The sequence below is a fragment of the Ranitomeya variabilis genome, chromosome 6, assembly GCF_051348905.1.
Source record: "Ranitomeya variabilis isolate aRanVar5 chromosome 6, aRanVar5.hap1, whole genome shotgun sequence".
NCBI classification, from domain to species: Eukaryota; Metazoa; Chordata; class Amphibia; order Anura; family Dendrobatidae; genus Ranitomeya; species Ranitomeya variabilis.
The window spans coordinates 496,818,066-496,834,087 of record NC_135237.1 but is presented as its reverse complement, the minus strand read 5'-3'; the positions used below and the strand labels follow the sequence as shown (position 1 = coordinate 496,834,087).

The window sequence follows — 16,022 nt, the reverse complement described above, 5'->3', positions numbered from 1 at the left end:
CCTGCCCCTGGGCTCCAACACCGCCAGTTGCCGTCCAGAAGTGCTGTACGCACAGTCAACAGTCCCTCCTCTGTTATTGGGGTTCAGTAACGTCAGCTGTTCCCCTGCTGTGTGTGTGGCAATCCCCCCTACCTCCTCCAACCTCCTCCTCCTCCACCTGCCCCTGGGCTCCAACACCGCCAGTTGCCGTCCAGAAGTGCTGTACGCACAGTCAACAGTCCCTCCTCTGTTATTGGGGTTCAGTAACGTCAGCTGTTCCCCTGCTGTGTGTGTGGCAATCCCTCCTACCTCCTCCAACCTCCTCCTCCTCCACCTGCCCCTGGGCTCCAACACCGCCAGTTGCCGTCCAGAAGTGCTGTACGCACAGTCAACAGTCCCTCCTCTGTTATTGGGGTTCAGTAACGTCAGCTGTTCCCCTGCTGTGTGTGTGGCAATCCCTCCTACCTCCTCCAACCTCCTCCTCCTCCACCTGCCCCTGGGCTCCAACACCGCCAGTTGCCGTCCAGAAGTGCTGTACGCACAGTCAACAGTCCCTCCTCTGTTATTGGGGTTCAGTAACGTCAGCTGTTCCCCTGCTGTGTGTGTGGCAATCCCTCCTACCTCCTCCAACCTCCTCCTCCTCCACCTGCCCCTGGGCTCCAACACCGCCAGTTGCCGTCCAGAAGTGCTGTACGCACAGTCAACAGTCCCTCCTCTGTTATTGGGGTTCAGTAACGTCAGCTGTTCCCCTGCTGTGTGTGTGGCAATCCCTCCTACCTCCTCCAACCTCCTCCTCCTCCACCTGCCCCTGGGCTCCAACACCGCCAGTTGCCGTCCAGAAGTGCTGTACGCACAGTCAACAGTCCCTCCTCTGTTATTGGGGTTCAGTAACGTCAGCTGTTCCCCTGCTGTGTGTGTGGCAATCCCTCCTACCTCCTCCAACCTCCTCCTCCTCCACCTGCCCCTGGGCTCCAACACCGCCAGTTGCCGTCCAGAAGTGCTGTACGCACAGTCAACAGTCCCTCCTCTGTTATTGGGGTTCAGTAACGTCAGCTGTTCCCCTGCTGTGTGTGTGGCAATCCCTCCTACCTCCTCCAACCTCCTCCTCCTCCACCTGTCCCTGGGCTCCAACACCGCCAGTTGCCGTCCAGAAGTGCTGTACGCACAGAGCCAAACACCTCGCCAATGTGTTAGTGGGGTTCAGCACCGCCAGCTGTTCCCCTGCTGTGTATACGGCAACGTGTACTGCGACCGCCACGCAGGCACAACAAGTTAAATTTAAGGGAACCTGTCCCCCCCCCCCAGGCGTTTGTTACTGAAGGAGCCACCTTGTGCAGCAGTAATGATGCAAAGGGAAAAAGTGCCTCTTTTCGTGGTGCTCCTTGCAGATGCTGAACCTAACACTTATGAAATGTGTCCCCTCACAGCGTTCAACCGTCCGGTAGGTGGAACTTTCCTTTGTCATGTGACGCAGCACAGCCGTCATTTTTACCCCCTTGTCGCCGTGCGCCGCCTCCTCAGCGTTGTTTGAATCTGTCCCGGAGCCTGCGCTGTTAGGTTACCCCTTGGCCATGCACACATTTTGCGCTGCCCGTCTTCTGACATCATTTGCTGTCAGGCTGGCTGCGCCTGTGCGGGTGCGCTGTCCGAGATTCAGCCTCGCGGTGTCGTCTAATGTAATCCCACCGCGGGCCTGGGATCCGTGTCCATGCGCAGTGCATATCCTCGCCTCTCACTCCCCTCCCTACGGCTTCTAAAGACTGTTCGGTGTCAGCTGATCCCTAATAGCATGCCACGGCCGTGACACCGCACAGTCTTAAGAAGCCGTTGGGAGGGGTGTGAGAGGCGAGGATATGCACTGCGCATGGACACGGATCCCAGGCCCGCGGTGGGATTACATTAGACGACACCGCGAGGCTGAATCTCGGACAGCGCACCCGCACAGGCGCAGCCAGCCTGACAGCAAATGATGTCAGAAGACGGGCAGCGCAAAATGTGTGCATGGCCAAGGGGTAACCTAACAGCGCAGGCTCCGGGACAGATTCAAACAACGCTGAGGAGGCGGCGCACGGCGACAAGGGGGTAAAAATGACGGCTGTGCTGCGTCACATGACAAAGGAAAGTTCCACCTACCGGACGGTTGAACGCTGTGAGGGGACACATTTCATAAGTGTTAGGTTCAGCATCTGCAAGGACCATAATTAAAAGAGCTAAGTTTACCTTTTCCAGCATTAGTGCTGTACACGATGGCTCTTCCAGCTACAAACGCCTGGGGGGGGGGGTTAAAGGTTTCCTTTCAACTTGCTCCAGTGCAGGCTTCGGCCTACACTCTGCTCCCTCTCCTCCTCCTGCTGACCCTGGGCTCCAACACCGCCAGTTGGGGCCCGGTACTGCTAGCTGCACAGAGAAAAACACCTCGCCAATGTGTCAGTGGGGTTCAGCACCGCCAGCTGTTCCCCTGCTGTGCAGCCGGCATCGTGTCCTGCAAAAGCCACGCAGACACCAGAACTGAAATTGAAGGGAACCTGTCCCCCCTCCCCCAGGCGTTTGTACGTTTTTAAGGCCACCTTGTACAGCGGTAATGCTGCATGTGTGCAAGGTGGCTCATAAACGTATTCTCCTCGCACATGTGGAACGGAAAACACGTCTAAAATGTGTCCTCTGTGTGACCATTTAACCGTCCCGGTGGTGTGACTTTCCTTTGTAATGACACGCTGCAACCCCCTTGGTAGCGCTGCCCGTCTTCTGGCATCATTGTTTGGCTGCCTGCGCCTCTGCGGCCGCCCTGACCCACACAACGCCCCTCGGTGTCTTATTTCTTGGGACTGCGAGGGTGTGTTTGATGGGCATGAGCAGTGCATCAGTTCGCCTGTCCCTCATCTCCTTCCGCCTTCTTCAGACTGTGCGGCTTCATGGCCGTGGCATGCGATAAGGGATCAGCTGACGCCACATAGTCTGAAGCAGGTGTAAGAACCCAAGCGAGAGGCGAACATATGTACTGCGCCAGGCCATGAATCCCAGCCCCGCAGTGTTTTAACTATGTCAATACACTGCGGGGCTGTGATTCATGGGCATCGCGAACCGCACCAGCCAACATTAAATGAGGTCAGAAGATGGGCAGCGCTAACAGCGCTAGGCCAGGGGATAACACGACAGCGCAGACTCCTGTACAGCAAATAACAACGCTCAGGAGGCTGCACCCAGCACCAAGGTGGGATTCTTGACATCTGTGCTGCGTCTCATTACAAAGGGAACTCGCGCCTCCAACACAGTTTGACTGTATAAAGGGCTAAATGTTATACGTGTTCCATTCAGCGTGTGCAAGGAGCCAAATTAAAAGAGCAACCTTTGACTTGTGCACCACTACTGCTGCATAAGCTGTGGCTCTTCTACTTTGTAACCCCTGAGGGGGGGTTAAAGGTTACCTTTGAAATTGGTTCGATTAGGCTTCGGCCTACACTCTGCTCCCCCTGCAGAGCCCGGGCTCCAACACCGCCAGTTGGGGCCCGGTACTGCTAGCTGCACAGAGAAAAACACCTCGCCAATGTGTCAGTGGGGTTCAGCACCGCCAGCTGTTCCCCTGCTGTGCAGCCGGCAACGTGTCCTGCAACAGCCACGCAGGCACAACAGACCCAAAGCTGCCGCCAGTGCAGGCTTCGGCCTACACTCTGCTCCCTCTCCTCCTCCTGCTGACCCCGGGCTCCAACACCGCCAGTTGGGGCCCGGTACTGCTAGCTGCACAGAGAAAAACACCTCGCCAATGTGTCAGTGGGGTTCAGCACCGCCAGCTGTTCCCCTGCTGTGCAGCCGGCATCGTGTCCTGCAAAAGCCACGCAGACACTTGCTCTTGTACCTTCTGCTCCCCATCCTGGTTCCAGTACCGTCAGCTGGTTCCGGGCAGAGCCTTTGGCTTAGGTGCCTCCCTCTGGGTATCCGAGTTCCACCAACGTCAGGTGGTCCTTGGTAGTGCTTTCAGGCACGGGTACCTCCTGCTTAGTAACCGGGTTCCAGTAACGTCAGCTGGTCCTCGGTAGTTCCATTGGCTCTTGGACCTTCGGCTACCCATCCGGGTTCCAGCACCGTCAGCTGGTTCTCGGCACTGTCTTTTGCTCTTGTACCTTCTGCTCCCCATCTTGGTTCCAGTACCGTCAGCTGGTTCCGGGCAGAGCCTTTGGCTTAGGTGCCTCCCTCTGGGTATCCGAATTCCACCAACGTCAGGTGGTCCTTGGTAGTGCTTTCAGGCACGGGTACCTCCTGCTTAGTAACCGGGTTCCAGTAACGTCAGCTGGTCCTCGGTAGTTCCATTGGCTCTTGGACCTTTGGGTAGCCATCCGAGTTCCAGTTCCATCAGCTGGTTCTCGGCATTTTCTCAGCCTTCTTGTACCTTCTGCTACATTTCCAAGTTCAAGAGACTAAACACGATGACCCGGAAGAACACCCCTAAGATGACGACGACACCAGAGACGACAACCACCGTGATGACGACGACCCTGGAGACGATGACCCTGAAGACCACCGTGATGACGACGACCCCGGAGACGACGACCCTGAAGACCACCCCGATGACGACGACCCGGGAGACGACGACCCTGGAGACGACGACCCTGGAGACGACGACGACCTGGAAGACCGAGAAGCAGAAGAACAAGAGGCTGCAGAACAAAGAGCAGAAGAACATTAAGCATAACACTAAATATCAGAGCAAAAAATATTATCTAAATTATAAGCAGAAGAAGACTAAGCAGTGTATGGGGGTGAGTCCGTTCCTCCTCGTGGTGCCCCTGGATAAAGCCTGATGCTGCAGGCCAAACTGAACGCGGACAAATGTAACTGTTTTGTGACAGGCAGAACGGAAGGTGTAATCTTCAAACTTTTATAGATAACAACTACAGGAATGCCTGTCACAAATAAGAATATGATGAAGAAGTAGAATATGATGAAGATAATAGTAAAATAAAAAGAATATGAACAATGTAACCCAAAAAATAATAGGTAGAAGATGAAGAAGAAGATGAATAAGGTGAAGAAGTTGATGTCAAAGAAGCTGATGATGAGGATAATGAAGAAGAAAGCGTGGGAGAAGAAAAAAAGAAGGTGAAGGGCGTTGAAGTAGTGAAACATCAATATGTGGCATAAAAAAAAAAAAAAAAATTAACATAGTCAAATTCTTTCTAACGCCGAACGTCATCCAAAAAAAAAAAAAACCTGCTATTCTATTACATTGGGCTAAACCTCTGTGCCTTTAATGTCTCCGCCACGTCCCCCAATACATCCTACATTATTCTTAGTTGTTTTCCTTCATGTAGAATGAACCTACAAGTGTATAAAGGGTTTATTTTAATTCCGATATTTTCGTCCCATTGACTTGCATTGGGATCGGGTATCGGTATCGGATTGGATCCGATATTTTGACGGTATCGGCCGATACTTTCCGATACCGATACTTTCCAATATCGGAAAGTATCGCTCAACACTACTGCCTAGCCCTTAATTGCTGTCTAGCTGCTTCTTACCTCCTCTTAACCCTTGAATGGCTCTGATCTTAGCTGTTTAACATGGATGTCCAGAGTTTGGCTTCCAGCCTGAGTAATCTCGCGGCAAAAGTTCAAAACATACAGGATTTTGTTGTTCACACTCCCATGTCTGAACCTAGAATTCCTATTCCAGAGTTCTTTTCTGGAGATAGATCTACCTTCCTGAATTTCAGGAACAATTGTAAATTGTTTCTTTCTTTAAAATCTCGCTCCTCTGGAGACCCTGCTCAACAGGTCAAGATTGTAATATCTTTCCTGCGGGGAGACCCTCAGAATTGGGCATTTGCATTGGCACCAGGGGATCCTGCATTGCTCAGTGTGGATGCGTTTTTTCTGGCATTGGGATTGCTCTATGAGGAACCTAACCTGGAGATTCAGGCTGAAAAGGCTTTATTAGCCCTCTCTCAGGGGCATGATGAAGCGGAAATATATTGTCAAAAATTTCGGAAATGGTCGGTGCTTACTCAGTGGAATGAGTGCGCCCTGGCTGCAAACTTCAGAAATGGTCTTTCTGAGGCCATTAAGGATATTATGGTGGGGTTCCCTACGCCTACAGGTCTGAATGAGTCTATGGCTATGGCCATTCAGATTGATCGGCGTTTACGGGAGCGCAAACCCGTGCACCAGTTGGCGGTGTCTTCTGAACAGGCACCTGAGACTATGCAATGTGATAGAATTCAGTCCAGAAGTGAACGGCAAAATTATAGGCGGAAAAATGGATTGTGTTTTTATTGTGGTGATTCAGCTCATGTTATATCAGCATGCTCTAAACGCACAAAAAGGGTTGATAAATCTTTTGCCATTGGTACTCTGCAGCCTAAGTTCATTTTGTCTGTGACTCTGATTTTTTTCACTGTCTTCCATTTCCGTCGATGCCTATGTGGATTCGGGCGCTGCCCTGAGTCTTATGGATTGGTCATTTGCTAAACGCTGCGGTTTTAGTCTGGAGTCTCTGGAAGTTCCTATTCCTCTGAAGGGAATTGACTCTACACCATTGGCTATGAATAAACCGCAGTACTGGACACAAGTGACCATGCGCATGACTCCCGTTCATCAGGAGGTGATTCGCTTCCTTGTACTGTATAATTTACATGATGTACTAGTGCTTGGTCTGCCATGGTTACAAACTCATAATCCTGTCCTGGACTGGAAAACAATGTCTGTGTTAAGCTGGGGATGTCAGGGGGTTCATGGTGATGCACCTCCGATTTCAATTGCTTCATCTACTCCTTCTGAGATCCCTGCGTTTTTGTCTGACTATAGGGATGTTTTTGAGGAGCCTAAGCTCAATTCGCTCCCTCCTCATAGAGATTGTGACTGTGCTATAGAATTGATTCCTGGCAGTAAGTTCCCTAAGGGTCGTTTATTTAATCTGTCACTGCCAGAGCATACTGCTATGCGGAATTATATTAAGGAGTCCTTGGAAAAGGGACATATTCGTCCATCTTCGTCCCCTCTGGGAGCAGGTTTTTTTTTCGTGGCAAAAAAAGATGGTTCCCTGAGGCCTTGTATAGATTATCGCCTTTTGAATAAGATTACAGTCAAATATCAGTATCCATTGCCATTATTAACTGATTTGTTTGCTCGCATTAAGGGGGCTAGGTGGTTCACTAAGATAGATCTTCGCGGTGCGTATAATCTGGTGCGGATAAAACAGGGTGATGAGTGGAAAACCGCATTTAATACGCCTGAGGGCCATTTTGAGTATTTGGTAATGCCTTTTGGACTCTCCAATGCTCCGTCAGTCTTTCAGTCCTTTATGCACAATATTTTCCGTGAATATCTGGATAAGTTTATGATTGTGTATTTGGATGATATTTTGGTGTTTTCTGATGACTGGGAGTCTCATGTTCTACAGGTCAGGAAGGTGTTTCAGGTTCTGCGGGCCAATTCTCTGTTTGTGAAGGGCTCAAAGTGTCTCTTCGGAGTCCAGAAGATTTCTTTTTTGGGGTACATTTTTTCTCCTTCTACTATTGAGATGGATCCCGTCAAGGTTCAGGCTATTTGTGACTGGACACAACCTACATCTGTTAAGAGCCTTCAGAAGTTCTTGGGGTTTGCTAATTTTTATCGTCGGTTCATTGCTAATTTTTCCAGTATTGTTAAACCTTTGACTGATTTGACTAAAAAGGGTGCTGATGTTGCTGATTGGTCTCCTGCGGCTGTGGAGGCCTTTCAGGAACTTAAGCGCCGGTTTTCTTCTGCTCCTGTGTTGTGTCAACCAGATGTTTCACTTCCTTTTCAGGTTGAGGTTGATGCTTCCGAGATTGGAGCGGGGGCGGTTTTGTCGCAGAGAAGTTCTAATGGCTCGGTGATGAAGCCATGTGCATTCTTCTCTAGAAAATTCTCGCCCGCCGAGCGCAATTATGATGTGGGTAATCGGGAGCTTTTGGCCATGAAGTGGGCATTTGAGGAGTGGCGTCATTGGCTTGAGGGTGCTAAACATCGTGTGGTGGTCTTGACTGATCACAAGAATCTCATTTACCTTGAGTCTGCCAGGCGTTTGAATCCTAGACAGGCTCGTTGGTCGTTGTTTTTTTCTCGTTTCAATTTCGTGGTTTCATACCTGCCAGGTTCAAAGAATGTAAAGGCAGATGCTCTTTCCAGGAGTTTTGTGCCTGACTCTCCTGGAGACTCTGGGCCTACTGGTATCCTTAGGGATGGGGTAATATTGTCCGCCGTATCCCCAGACTTGCGACGTGCATTGCAGGAGTTTCAGGTGGATAAACCGGATCGTTGTCCACCAGAAAGACTGTTTGTCCCGGATGATTGGACCAGTAGAGTCATCTCCGAGGTCCATTCTTCTGTGTTGGCTGGCCATCCTGGAATATTTGGTACTAGAGACTTGGTGGCCAGGTCTTTTTGGTGGCCTTCCTTGTCTAGGGATGTGCGTACCTTTGTGCAGTCTTGTGAAGTGTGTGCTCGAGCTAAGCCTTGCTGTTCTCGGGCCAGTGGGTTGTTGTTATCCTTGCCCAGCCCGAAGAGGCCTTGGACGCACATTTCCATGGATTTTATTTCTGATCTCCCGGTTTCACAGAAAATGTCCGTTATCTGGGTTGTGTGTGACCGCTTTTCTAAGATGGTTCATTTGGTGCCCTTGCCTAAGTTGCCCTCCTCCTCTGAGTTGGTCCCGTTATTTTTTCAGAACGTGGTTCGTTTGCATGGGATTCCGGAGAATATCGTTTCTGACAGGGGATCCCAGTTTGTGTCTAGATTTTGGCGGACGTTTTGTGCCAAGATGGGCATTGATTTGTCTTTTTCGTCTGCATTCCATCCTCAGACGAATGGCCAGACGGAGTGAACTAATCAGACCTTGGAAACTTATTTGAGGTGTTTTGTTTCTGCTGATCAAGATGACTGGGTTGCTTTTTTGCCACTGGCCGAATTTGCTCTTAATAATCGGGCTAGTTCTGCCACGTTGGTCTCTCCTTTTTTTTGTAATTCGGGGTTTCATCCTCGTTTTTCCTCTGGTCAGGTGGAGTCTTCGGATTGTCCTGGAGTGGACGTGGTGGTGGACAGGCTACATCAGATTTGGAATCAGGTGGTGGACAATTTGAAGTTATCTCAGGAGAAGACTCAGCAGTTTGCTAATCGCCGTCGCCGCGTGGGTCCCCGACTTCTTGTTGGGGATTTGGTGTGGTTGTCTTCTCGTTTTGTCCCTATAAAGGTCTCTTCTCCTAAGTTCAAGCCTCGGTTCATCGGTCCTTATAGGATCTCGGAGATTCTTAACCCTGTATCTTTTCGTTTGGATCTCCCAGCATCGTTTGCTATTCATAATGTGTTCCATCGGTCGTTGTTGCGGAGGTATGAGGTACCCGTTGTTCCTTCGGTTGAGCCTCCTGCTCCGGTGCTGGTGGAGGGAGAATTGGAGTATGTTGTTGAGAAGATCTTGGATTCTCGTGTTTCCAGACGCAAACTCCAGTATTTGGTTAAGTGGAAGGGTTATGGTCAGGAGGATAATTCCTGGGTGGTCGCCTCCGATGTTCATGCGACTGATTTGGTCCGCGCCTTCCATAGAGCTCACCCTGATCGCCCTGGGGGTTCTCGTGAGGGTTCGGTGACCCCTCCTCAAGGGGGGGGTACTGTTGTGGATTCTGTTTGTGGGCTCCCTCTGGTGGTTGCTGCTGGTATTGGGTGACTTTGGTGGGTTGCGGCCTTTGGTTTCCACCTGTCCATCAGAGGCTGGGTGTTTCCTATTTTACCTGGCCTTTCTGTCATTCCCTTGCCGGCTATCAATGTATTCAGATGTGCTCTGTTTGGTTCCTGCCTACCTGCTCCCAGATCTTTCAGGATAAGCTAAGTGCTGATTTTCAGTTGTTTGGTTTTTTGTCCAGCTTGCTTATTATGTCTCTATGCTAGCTGGTAGCTCTAGTGGACTGAGGTTCTCCCCATGTGCCATGAGTTGGCACATGGGTTCTTGTAATCTCAGGATGGTATTTTTGATTAGGGTTTTTTGCTGACCGCTCAGTCCCCTTTTGTATCTTTCTGCTTTCTAGTTTACAGCGGGCCTCAATTTGCTAAAGCTATATATATCATCTCTATGTGTGTGCCTTCCTCTCATTTCACCGTCAATACATGTGAGGGGGCAACTATATCTTTTGGGGTTCATTCCTCTGGAGGCAAGTGAGGTCTTATTTTCTCTGCAGTACTAGTTAGCTCTTAGGCTGGTGCGTGGCGTCTAGAACCAACGTAGGCACGCTCCCTGGCTATCTCTAGTTGTGTTTGTCAGGCGTAGGGCAGCGGTCAGCCCAGGTTCCATCACCCTAGAGCTCGTCCGTTATTTATTTGTACTTTGTTTGTCCTGTGCTATCCCTAGCCATTGGGGATTCATGACATTAACCTGCAGATTAACCCCATATCTGCTGGTTAATAGTGTTTCTTCACGTGACAGGTTCCCTTTAAGTGAAGCAGCCTTGGTGGGGTTTCCGTTCAGGAACCAATTTCCTCTCTGCTGCGCAATCATGGATTAACATGGCTGCTGGGGGTCTAAAATTTTGCATTGTATAGTACAAATGATCAAACTATTTTAGTTTCATATCCTCTAGGGAGGCTAGAAAATACAGTGAAAAGTAAAAAAAAAATGATTAAAAAAAAGATTAACAAGAAACATAAACAAAAACTCCAAGGAAAACATAAACGCTGAAACCATTCCCTATTTTTTCATCTAAAAGTAAGTGAAAAAATGGCAAAAGTAAGCCATTGTAGAGCTCCTTAGATAGAAAAATAAAAAATGTTACACTCATCCATCGGAGTCATACTCACCTGAAAGATTGTGTTGCCAGGTTCCGTGAAAACAAAACCCCAAAATCAATGGCATTGCTTGTTTTCACCATTTCACCCTGCTTGGAATTTTTTTTTAACCATTTTTCAGTACATTATATGATAAAATAAATATTGTTTTTCAAAAGTACAACTCGTCTCACAAAAAAAACAAGCCCTTATGTGGCTATGTCAAACGAAAAACTTTAAAAGTTATGGCTCTTATGAAAAGAAAAAGAAAAAAATGTAAATACAAAAATGTTAATTGGCTGAATCATAAGGGGTTAAAAAAGAAGGCACATGCATGTTAGGCCACCAAACAGCTATTAGAGGCTTTGGGGGTGAATGGTGGAGGCCCAAGGACATCTGACACACAAGCTTTCACTATAATCGGATCCTGCTTAAATGGAATCTGTCACCAAGTTTTTACTAATCCATTTGAGAGCACAATAATGTAGGGGCAGATACCCTGATTCCAGCGATTTGTCACTTGCTGGTCTGCATGCTATCATTTTGATACAATCATTGTTTTCTCTGCTGCACATGTACCAATTCTCTCTGTATAACCCCGACCACACCACTGATTGGTTGCTTTCTGTGTACACTGTGCATAGGCAGAAAGCTGACAATCACTGGTGGGGGTGGGGTTATTCAGAGCTTATGAATATGGAGGACTACATGGCAGCAGGTATATTAGTCCTGTAGAGATAATTTTCTGCTGATAAAACAGTGATTTCATCAAAACTACAGCAAGCAGCCCAGTAAGTGACACATGGCTGGAATCAGTGTCTTTGTCCCTACATTATGCTGCTTTCAGATTAGGGAGCAAACACCTGGTGACAGATTCCCTTTTATGTACTTTTTAAACTACTGGAAATCTATAATTTTAAGACTATTTGGATCTACTACTCACGTGATAAAATCTAGAAATGTTGCAAGTGGTTCAAAAGCGTGGTTTCTGAAGTAGTGGAATTCAATCATAAGCTTTTCTTTCAGCCTTTCATCAACTGTAGATACTGTCAGTTGTCCAGTCTCGTTTGCCAAGAAGTGTCCATAGTCTGTGGACTGTAAATGCAGCTTCAGGTCTAAAATAGTAGAATACAGAGATAAGTGACATGCCACACGCCAGAAAATAGCATACTGATACTAAGGCCAGTCTCACACGTCCAGATAATTCCGGTACCAGAAAAATTGGTACCGGAATTATGCGTGTCCGTGTGCCCGTGCGTTTCTGTGGCACATCAGTGTGGCACACGTGCGGCACACGTGTGCCGCCCGTGTGCCGACTGGGTACCACACGCACCGTGCAGGAGACAGTGCTAGAGATAAACGCTGTCCCCCCCACGTGGTGCTGAAGCCGCCATTCATATCTTCTCTGCAGCAGCGTTTGCAGTAGAGAAGATATGAATGATCCTTTTTTTTTTGTTTCTCATGTTTAACATAAAGATCCATCTCCCCACCCCCCTCCCACCCCCTGTGCGCCCGCCCGCTGTTATTAAAATACTCACCCGCCTCCCTCGCAGTGTCCTGTCCTGGCCGCACCTTCTACTGTATGAGCGGTCACGTGGGGCCGCCGATTACAGTCATGAATATGCGGCTCCACCTCCCATAGGGGTGGAGCCGCATATTCATTTCTGTAATGGGCGGCCCCACGTGACCGCATACAGGAGAAGCTGCGGCCAGGACAGGACACTGCGAGGGAGGCGGGTATTTTAATAACAGCGGGCGGGCGCACAGGGGGTGGGAGGGGGGTGGGGACATGGATCTTTATGTTAAACACGAGAAACAAAAAAAAAAAAAGGATTATTCATATCTTCTCTACAGTCAAACGCTGCTGCAGAGAAGATATGAATGGCGGCTTCAGCACCACGTGGGGGGGACAGCGCTTACTGTAGCGCTGTCTCCTGCACGGCACACAGACTGCACACGGACAACGTCCGTGTGCGGTACGTGTTTTACACGGACCCATTGACTTTAATGGGTCCGTGTAATACGTGCGCTCCCATGAACACTGACATGTCTCCGTGTTTGGCACATGGAGACACGGTCCGCAAAAAATCAATGACATCTGCACTAGTGTTGAGCATTCCGATACCGCAAGTATCGGGTATCGGCCGATATTTGCGGTATCGGAATTCCGATACCGAGTTCCGATATTTTTGTGATATCGGAAATCGGAATCAGAAGTTCCCAGTGTATGGTTCCCAGGGTCTGGAGGAGAGGAGACTCTCCTTCAGGCCCTGGGATCCATATTCATGTAAAAAATAAAGAATAAAAATAAAAAATATGGATATACTCACCCCTCCGACGGAGCCTGGACCTCAGACGTGCAACCGGCAGCCTCCGTTCCTAAGAATGAGCGAGTGAAGGACCTGCGATGACGTCGCAGCTTGTGATTGGTTGCGTGAGCAGTCACATGAGCGGTCACACGACCAATCACAAGCCGCGACGTCATCGCAGGTCTTTCACTCGCTCATTCTTAGGAACGGAGGCTCCCGGTTACAGCGGTTACTACCAGGGTGCGTCAGGTGGTGAGTATATCCCTATTTTTAATTTTTATTCTTTATTTTACACATGAATATGGATCCCAGGGCCTGAAGGAGAGTCTCCTCTCCTTCAGACCCTGGGAACCATCCAGGATACCTTCCGATACTTGTGTCCCATTGACTTGTATTGGTATCGGTATCGGCGATATCCGATATTTTTCGGATATCGGCCGATACCATCCGATACCGATACTTTCAAATATCGGAAGGTATAGCTCAACACTAATCTGCACAGATGCATTGATTTCAATGTGTCTACGTGTGTCAGTGGCTCTGGTACGTGAGGAAACTGTCACCTCATGTACCGGAGCCACTGACGTGTGAAAGCGGCCTAATACTGAGAAAACCACCAAAGATTTATTTGGTGGGAAGAATAGTTACCTGGTGAACACTATTATTTGTGACATTCTTTATCTGATATGTGGAATATTATTACCAAGCCCCATTACTCAGATTTTTTGTAAATATGAAATTCAGGTTTCCTACTCTTCATATATTTCTTTCTGTTTTTATTTCCGATTGATTACATAGTGCCAGCATATTACACAGCACTGCACAGAGATTGCAACCATTCCCATGACTGTGGAAGTTCACAATCTAATTTCTCTACCAAAGACATACACATACAATGGCATGTAAAAGTCTGGGCCCCCTTGGTCACTATTACCGTTAATGTGAACAGTTAAGGTACCATCACACTCAGCAACTTCGCAAAGAGAACGACAACAATCCGTGACGTTGCAGCGTCCTGGATAGCGATCTCATTGTGTTTGACACGCAGCAGCGATCTGGATCCCGCTGTGCCATCGCTGGTCGGAGCTAGAAGTCCAGAACTTTATTTTGTCGCCAGGTCGGCGTGTATCGTCATGTTTGACATCAAGAGCAACGACGCCAGCAACGAGCATAGGGGGCATCGCAGCATCTCCTTTTAGCCTGTCGGTACACTCCGGCTGTTTGACATGGAGCTAACAACCAGCGATAACGAGAAGTGAGTCGCCGTTACATCACTGGATCGCTCCTGCATCGTTCTGGAGTTGCTGTGTTTGACGTCTCTACAGCGACCTAAACAGCGACGCTCCAGCGATCTAGTTTAGGTCGGCTCGTTGTCTATATCGCTGCAGCGTCGCTGAGTGTGATGGTACCTTTAAGCAAGTTGAAGATGAAATAATCTCTAAAAGGCCTAAAGTTAAAGATGACACATTTCCTTTGTACTGTATTTTAGTCAAAAGCAAAAATGATATATATGTTTTTCATTTTAAAAACTACAAAAAGGAAAATAGGCTGATGCTAAAGTTTTGGCACCCTTAGAGACTTGAAGATAGCAAAGTGTTTTCAAGTTGCCCTTTCCTCAGTTTGAAATGTAATTAAGAATGTTAGTTAACTGGAACAGTGGAGGTCAAGATAAGGTCTGGAAGACCAAGCTAAATTTTAGAGAGAGCTGCTTGTAAGATTGCTAGAGAGGCCAATCAGAAACCCAGCTTGACTGCAAAAGACCTTCAGAAGCATTTAGCAGACTCTGGAGTTGTGGCACATTGCTCTACTGTTCAGAGACACTTGCACAAATATGGCCTTCATAGAAGAGTCATCAAAAGAAAATCTGTCCTGCGTCCTCACTGTAACATTCAGCGTCAGAAATATGCAAAAGAACATCTAAACAATCCTGATGCATTTTGGAAACAAGTTCTTTTGACCGATGAGGTTGAAACAAAACTCTTTGGTCACACTGATCAAAGGTATGTGTGGAGAAAAAACAGGCACAGAAAAGAACATCTCGCCAACCATTAAGCATGGGGGTGGATCAAGCATGTTTTGGGGTTGTGTTCCAGCCAATGGCACGGGGAACATTTTGCAATTAGAGGGAAGAGTGGATTCAATGATATGTCAACAAATTCTTGATGCAAACATAACACCATCTGTAAAAAAGCTGAAGTTGAGATGAGGATGGCTTTTACAAATGCATAATGATCCTAAACACATGTCGAAATCCACAAAAGATTAACTCAAATGGCACAAGCTGAAGGTTTTACTATGTCCCTCACAGTCCCCTCATCTGAACATCATTGAAAATCTGGGGGTTGACCTCAAAATAGTGCATACATGATGACCCAGGAATCTGACAGAACTGGAAGACTTTTCCAAGGAAGAATAGATGAAATTCCCTCAAACAAGAATTGATTGACTCTTGTCTGGCTGCAATCAGGAAAATGGGCCAATGGAAAAGTTTGGGCACCCTGCATGGTTAGTAACTAGTAGCAGGCTTGGACTGGCCCACAGGAGAACAGGAGAATCCGCCGGTGAGCCCCTTTGCAGGAGTGGACCACTACCCTCTTATATGAGCAGTACTTGGCACAATATACTTGAATCACTATGTACAGACATAGGCAGCATCTTATTCATTTTACAATCTACCCAGTTCATTGTTATATAAATTTGTGATTGAGGATAATGTCACTTTTGCATGTAGCTGAAAAGGGGGGCCTTGGATGGTTATTGGTGGACCCTTGGCACCCCAGTCCGATACTGCCTAGTAGTACTCCCTTTTGTAAGTATCACAGTTTGCAACAGTTTTTGTAGCCAGACAATGTGCAAATTGTCTCTTCAGAGAGGAAGAGGACTAGAACTCTAGTGCCACCTATTGGAAGTAGCAATCCTAGAAGTCAGTGTTGACCCTTTAACGAGCCTTGTCACATGACTTAGGATAAAA

General features: G+C 48.1%; 1 protein-coding gene across 1 annotated transcript in view; it reads right to left on the bottom strand.

Moving 5' to 3' along the window:
- ATP6V0D2 (ATPase H+ transporting V0 subunit d2) overlaps positions 1-16,022 on the bottom strand; it is a 75,711-nt gene that overhangs the window by 26,665 nt on the left and 33,024 nt on the right. The window contains exon 2 of the mRNA XM_077270777.1: positions 11,686-11,857. Coding sequence (XP_077126892.1) covers positions 11,686-11,857 — 172 coding nt within the window. The remainder of the gene's footprint in view (positions 1-11,685; positions 11,858-16,022) is intronic.